General features: G+C 43.2%; 1 protein-coding gene across 1 annotated transcript in view; it reads left to right on the top strand.

Annotated features, from left to right (window-relative positions):
* Nucleotides 1-1,284: 1,284 nt before the first annotated feature.
* The window catches only part of TMEM194B (transmembrane protein 194B), a gene marked incomplete at its 5' end in the record, with an annotated part of 8,976 nt that continues 3,335 nt past the window's right edge, over nt 1,285-6,925 (top strand). Inside the window, 6 exons of the mRNA XM_010155553.1 lie at nt 1,285-1,400; nt 2,998-3,226; nt 3,397-3,469; nt 4,488-4,581; nt 5,277-5,391; nt 5,620-5,845. Coding sequence (XP_010153855.1) covers nt 1,285-1,400; nt 2,998-3,226; nt 3,397-3,469; nt 4,488-4,581; nt 5,277-5,391; nt 5,620-5,845 — 853 coding nt within the window. The remainder of the gene's footprint in view (nt 1,401-2,997; nt 3,227-3,396; nt 3,470-4,487; nt 4,582-5,276; nt 5,392-5,619; nt 5,846-6,925) is intronic.

Below are 6,925 nucleotides of genomic sequence, written 5' to 3'. Positions count from 1 at the left end.
TCAGGAGGTCCAGCAGCCCCCGTCGGAAGGGTGCTCCTCCCTCCCGCTGGATTTGCCCTGGATGAAAATCAATCCGAGGGTTCATTTGTCACAATAAAAATGCCCCAATTATAAGTTTAAACCAGTTTACTTCAGCGGGATCATCTGCGGACACTTTTAATTCTGGAACGACTTAATAAACTCGGGTAATAACATCCACAGGTGTTTTTCATTGGCTTAATTAAATGGGTTAAAAACCAATTTAGCCAAAGTTCAGCTTCCTTACAGAGACGGGGCAGGTTTTTACCTGCAAACAGCATCTCCTTGTCCAGATTGAGACTGTTTTGCACATACTTTGCTGTTCCTAGTGCATGACAGTGCCTCAGCAGTTATTACTGAGCTTGGCTTGGACCTACATTTTCTATTCACTGAGCCAGATGATTCCCTCTGTTCAGATCTGTAATTATTTCCTTTATTGTTCTCTTAATTACGTTCCTGGAACACTGCGGCAGTGCACGGTAGGGTGTATTTTACACATGTGTATAGATGGGAGTGTACGTTAGTCTTCAACGTTTGCTCCGTAATTCTTTTAGGTGCATTTCTGCTCAAAAGTGCAATGTAATTCTGAAGATCGTAGGGGGTCACTACCATTTCAAGGGTTCCACCGAACAGCATCCCTCATTAAACGACTTAGGGCAAGCTATCGCACACTTGCCTTATTACATGTCACGGCTGGACCATGTCAGTAAAATTTGTTTTGAAGAGCAGAGTCGTGTTATTTATGTTTCCGAGGGAAAAAATGTAAGCTTTTTCGCAGTATGATTTCTGCCATCAGCAGCCATGTCATGTGCTAAATGACTATTTTAATATGTAAGCCTGTTTACCTGCTCAGACTCCCACGGCTGCATTCACCATCGGTATAGGCATCGGCTCCGGTGGAGTTACACCCACTCGTGCCAGCAGTGAGTTTGGCCCAGAGGCCCTATTCCAGTGCCATCAAAACGCTGATACCGAAGCCAAGCTTTTATGGGTTACAGTTTTTAAAAATATCACCCTAGATTAATTCTCTTTGTTTTTTCCAAAGGTGTTGCAGTTCACTCTGGAGCATAAATGACTCTATTAGGTGTTTTAACTTGAATTTTCACCTGCATCCAATGGAACATACTACCCTGCAGCATGGTTTTTACATTTGATCATCTGCAAATCGATTGTGATTCCCTCAGCATAAAAAGCATACATGGAGGAAAACTATACATTTGTACTTGTCACATGCTTAAAATTAAATTTTCTGTTCCACTCCCCCAGGTAGGAACTGTAGCTTTCTGCAGGAAATGCATGTCATCCAGGAACAGGATGAAAACTGCTACTGCTACGTGCAGAACAGAACCTTCCACTTGCAGTACGTTTGGTCGACTCTGCAGGTAAGAGGCCGTTTCGGGGACCATTCAGATCCGCAGCGCATTTCCCGTGAACTGCTGCCAGCAAAGAGCGTGATGAGTTAGCAAGATGAAAGCTGTGTCATCTTGTAACGATACCGTAAAGAATCCCCGCGTGATTCACTTTGTTTGACCCGTGCGTAAGTAGGGCCCTAAAATGCAGCGCTGTCACCCTCTGCTTCAGATGCAGCAGGGTTTGGTCTCCATCAGAAGGATGTCAAGGCGGCTTTCAGTAAGCTGCCACACAAACATTAACCCAGTGCTGCTGGTGGTTTTGTTGCACATCTTTTCTACCGGTGAGCACTGTTCACCACGTTTTTGCCTATCACCAAACACCCTTATACAACTGCTACAGTTGAGGATGAGATGCAGCTCTGGGACTCGCTCCCTGCGGCATGCCAGGCCACAGCATAGGAACCTGAGTTGTATTAGATTTTTAACTAATGAAAAAACCAGCAGTAGCAGTGCATTTCTGGTTTTCTGAGTAACATATGAGTAACATAGCATCTTAACACGAAACGTGTTTAGAGAGTAGCGCGAAGCAACATAAATATCTCTTCACAGGGTCAGCAATGACATCTAAAGGATCAAGATGACTATCTTGTGCGGTTCCTTTTTTGGTGGGAAGTATGTCTTCAGACAAAGGAAGGAAACAGTTTCACTTCGTCTCTGTTGGAGAGAATTGCTCTCCGATAGAAGGAAGTGGAACATGTCTTTGGCTGTTCCCAGGACTATCTCCCTCAAGAAGTTTGTAGCAGACTTGAGGTGGTGAAACCCTCCAGCCGACACAACCTTTCCTGGAGTAAATGTTTAAAAGCAGGAAGTTAAGCTTTTTTTCCCTCAAAAAATTGCTTGCTGACGTGTTGTCTCTTCTCCCAGCAGAAGCTTGTTTTATTACCTGTTGCATCACTTTTTTGTAGATGGGCCTTTGTTGTCTAACAGGCCCTGATCGAGAGCTCCCAGTGAATCATGATCTCCAGGAAGATCATCCCATCTCAGAAGATGGAGAGGATCTTTTACCAGTTGGGTGGGGGAAGGTGCTAAGAAGTAGCAAGAAACCCCAAAATACCCAACAGGAACTTGCTTCTATTTAAATTTCTGGTTATGATATCTTTAATTTTCGTTATTTCGCATCCATCCCTATCTTGAAGAATGCATTATTAACTACAAGAAAAGCAAGTCCGGTTTCTTACGGCTCAGGTGGGGAATGGGAAAGCATATGAACATCCACAAAGGAAACTGTGGGCAGTCAAATATTACTGGCTTTGTTAGAAATTTGTGTGTGGGAAAGTGTCATGGTAGAAGCAAACCCACTGAGCTTTTGGATGGACTGAGGCCCCTCTGTAGAGCTTCGCTGACATCGAGTTCTCTGAATGACCTTGTAAGGCCTAAATAATTGATCTTTGCATAATATTCGTAACCAATACTAAACAACTAAGAATTGCTCTAGCATCTTATTCTTGAGCTCCCTGTACTGATTTTCATTATCACATGTATGGCTTCTGTGCTATAATGGTCAGAAAAACAAAAAGCCCCAGTGATTACGAGCTATGTCACAGTGTATTCTGTTGTTTGCTTTTAGGTAAAAGTTAACAGCAGAGAACTGTTTAGGTTTGAGCCTATTGCAGAAAAAAGCAACTGTCGTAATTCAGAAACTGTTTTTGAGTTTGCTGCATGTGCTGTTCAGATCTTTTGGAAACCAGAGATATCTACAGAAACTTCCATAAGCGTGAAACAATATGGAGAGGATTTTTGTTTCAAAATACAACCCTTCAAAACCAAACCGTACACTGTGATTGTGGAACGAGAAAGTAAGTAAAAAGGCTTTTGGTTCAGATGATAGATTGGTATTGCCAGTGTTACTGAACGTACCATCTCTTCTGTAAGAAGCTTGTGACTTTTCTGTTCTTATTTTATATAATCAACATTTCAAACTGAATTAGTCTAAAGTCCGTTTCTATTTTTTCCCCTCTTTTTTTAGTGCTAGATGGCAAGCTCTTGTTTCTGTTTGCAGCTGGAATTTTTCTGTTCCATTTTGCAAACAGCCTGAGCAGGTGAGTACTAGCTGCTGGATTTTGACCTTCTTTCCCAAAGCCTGTACATCTTTGGTCTGTTTTTTAAGTTACAGAGGCGGTTCTTTGGGAAAGTGAAATAAGGAAACCAAACATACATGTAAAACTTGCTCATACCGCTTGTGTTTGGACAGACTGGGACGTACGTTGGAGTGCTGCACTTGATCATTCCATTAGCTGTGCTAGGGTTCTTGTATCCAAGCTTCCCGCACCGGGCGACCCCAAGTCCTCAGCGAGCAAGTGTGTGGATTCAGAGAAGTGCTCTCTCCCTTTTGTAGAGCAGTGAGGTTAGCTGAACGCTGAACTGTGCTGCCTGTGTTATCCATGACGCCTTCCTGCAGGGAGAAATGCTTCAGATGAGGTCATCTGGGGCCTCGGCTGCCTCCACCCTCGTGCCAACCTTTCCCCATCGTTCTTCTGATGCACGTTTTGCATAGCGTGTAAGGGAGGACACTTAATTGCTCTAGCAAAATATGCGGCCCATGACTTCAAAGCAAAGTGAGTCACAAATTAATCGTCAGGAGGCACCTCTAAAACAAGCAGAGCAGCAATAGGTTTTATAGAGTTCACTCTGAATTAAAAAAATTAGACTTTATAAATGTATAAGCTTAGAAAAAAAGCAACAACTTGTGGGTTTGTGGAAGTTGTTTTAAATTAAAAAAAATAAAACTTTTCTTGCCGTACAGAACCGTATTGGTACATAGAAGAAAACAAAATTACTAGAAACTGGGTGGTCAGTGAAATCTGAAATAGTGTGAGCTTTAGGAAAAACAACACGATTTCCCAGCCTGCCACAATTCCAGTCACCTTAAGTATCTGTTGGCAATTTTTCCTTACGTGGATTTAATACCTAAACTGGGCCTGTTCACCATGTACCTACAACTCTGACTTCCAGCTGTATTAAGCTCTTATTGAAGATCACTGCTGGTTTTACACATGTTGGATTCTTAACCAATTACCAGTTATCCTTCTCACCGTATTCTCTCTTGTTCTCTTACAGGAGTACCAAGTTCTTTTACCTTTCTGGAGTAATACTGGGTGTTCTTGCTCTGCTCGTCTTTGTCCTGTTGACACTGAAAAGGTTCATTCCAAGGGTAAATCTACATTTATAAAACAAAACCGTAATAATAATCAACATCATAATCCAGTAAGGGAAGCGTACAGAGACAGATTCTGACCTTCCTGTGGCCAGGTGACTGCACTGCAGTGACTGCAGGTTGCTTGCGTCAAGTAAATACAATTAGGTCAGAATCAAGTTCTAGTTAGCTTGCTCCTGAGTTTGAACGAAACAGGGGATTGCTGATGTACAAGAAGAGTTTATTCTGGAACATAAATTACCTTCATTGGTCTGAAGCTAAGATTATGTTTGAACCTAGGAATCAACCAAAGTCAAAATGTAGCGTTAATGGCAACTGGGACAGATCCTCTTCCCTTTACCAGAGACAGTTCGTTGTAAGGCAGATGTGGTATGTCCTTTACAGAGCCCGTGCATCCCCACAATACTGCTGAAATACGTTAATTGGGAACACACTGCAGTCGGTTTATTCCCTGGTATTAGGACACGATACAGAGATGCAGCTGCTCCACTTGGAATCGATACTGGTTAGCTGTAGCGTGCAGAGCACCATACAGTCAAGGTCTAATGCAGCTCCTAAGGCCCCTAGGTCTGCCGAGGACTGCATCTCGTTTTCTGCGTGAGCTCCCTTGCACACCACGGTCCTGATTCTGACTTGAATTTCTCTATTTTGTGAAAGTTTTTTTAATTTTTTTTTTTTTTTTTAATTTCCAGCACAGTACCTTCTGGATCTTAATGAGTGGCTGCTGGATGTCCTCCCTCTATTTTATTTACTGCTTCAAAGAGAATATGCAGTGGTTGTGGTCTGAACACAGAAACTACTTGTTGGGTAAGAAAAGTATCAAAAAATGTGCTGCAGATTTTGGTTTAATTTAGTGGTTAGGTGAATATCCGCCCATTAAAATCCAAAATCAAGTGACTCATTCATGGAGTACTTTTTTCTTCTAAGCCATGGGCGTTGGAATACCCCAAAGCTCCCTAAATCCACTCAAACTAAGGGTGTTTATATGGGTTGTTTCCACCTTTTTCCCCATGTCCTACTCTTCTGTTTCTACAGGGTATTTTCTGGCTGTTGGAATCGCCAGCTTTGCCACTTGCTATCAGCACGGACCGCTTACCGCTGAACTGAGCATAACCTTGTTTGCGTGGACGCTACAACTAATAGCCTTTGCCCTGATTTATTGTGGCGTCACCATACCCCAAGTTGCGTACGCAGTGATAGCAGTCAGCCTCTGCTCCAAAGGCCTGCGTTACCCCCTTGGTGCTGCCTCTCACATAGGCAGGTCTGTATGCCTTCCGCAGTGTCCAGGTCCCTACGCTTCCACGACGGCTCGGGAATTTCTAATTCTAGTTTGTATTTTTACCCAACGTAAAGCTGCAATAGAAAAAGTTTACATCCCAGAGACAGAGGAATTTAATTATTTTCCATTTGGCAGTTTTAAGCACGAGATGTGTTCGGTGGAGAACAGAATTGTGGCTGTGCTCTGAAGTAGAAATGTAGCACCTTCTAGTCTGCAGCATATGGTAAGCACAACATTTCTGTGTGGTTGACTGCCGAGACTGCAGCAAGGCTGCCTTGGTTGCATGCCTAGCGAGAGAATCTGCAGGTAACTTGTGCTGAACCTTACGGGATGAACGGCGTACCGTCACCTAGGGAGCTGCTGTTACGACGTGACGGTCCCTGGATAGTGTAGAGTTCAGAGATGGAAAACCCGTGTCCACAAAATTCATGGTTCACGTTGAATTTGGCTTTCCAAGGTTATTATCCTAGACGTACATGCCTACCTTGAACTCGGGGAAACAATCCCTTACCACCGCGGAGACATCCCCCCGTATTCCCAGAGCCCCATTTATACGGTAGCATTGGGAACGGGACCTGCTTGCACCACGCAGGCCTTAGTTGGCTCAGTATTTTATTAGCAGCACGGGAACAAGGCGTTTGCTCAGCCTGGAATTTGAAGCCTGTTTTATCACAAATACAACGTTCGAATGAAGATTTTTAACAAGTCCTGCCAATTTACATCTGTTTTTTTACCTTCAGTGGTGGCATCCAGATTAAGAGACGTCAGTGCAGACTGTTCCATAGCTGTGGACTTCTGCTGAACTGCAGACAACCACGAGGAGGCAAAGCCGAGAGCTGGCATATCCAAAAGAATGAAATCCAAATCACTTCTTTTTTGGTCTTTTACACATCGTTTAGTTTTCAAGAACATATTGCTTTGCTCTTGTGCTCTTTTTAGATGTCGCAGTGTGGACTGGGTTGAAGCTTTTTTATTTAGGTAGGATTTATCATTTGCTGAAGACTGGTATTTGCCTGCAGCTGAGAAGCACCAGCTGTTTCAGAAGCAACACACAGGATCATT

The sequence above is a fragment of the Eurypyga helias genome, unplaced genomic scaffold (genome assembly GCF_000690775.1).
Source record: "Eurypyga helias isolate BGI_N326 unplaced genomic scaffold, ASM69077v1 scaffold52147, whole genome shotgun sequence".
NCBI classification, from domain to species: domain Eukaryota; kingdom Metazoa; phylum Chordata; class Aves; order Eurypygiformes; family Eurypygidae; genus Eurypyga; species Eurypyga helias.
The sequence above is the reverse complement of the archived record's forward strand: the minus strand, read 5'-3'. Positions and strand labels throughout refer to the sequence as shown.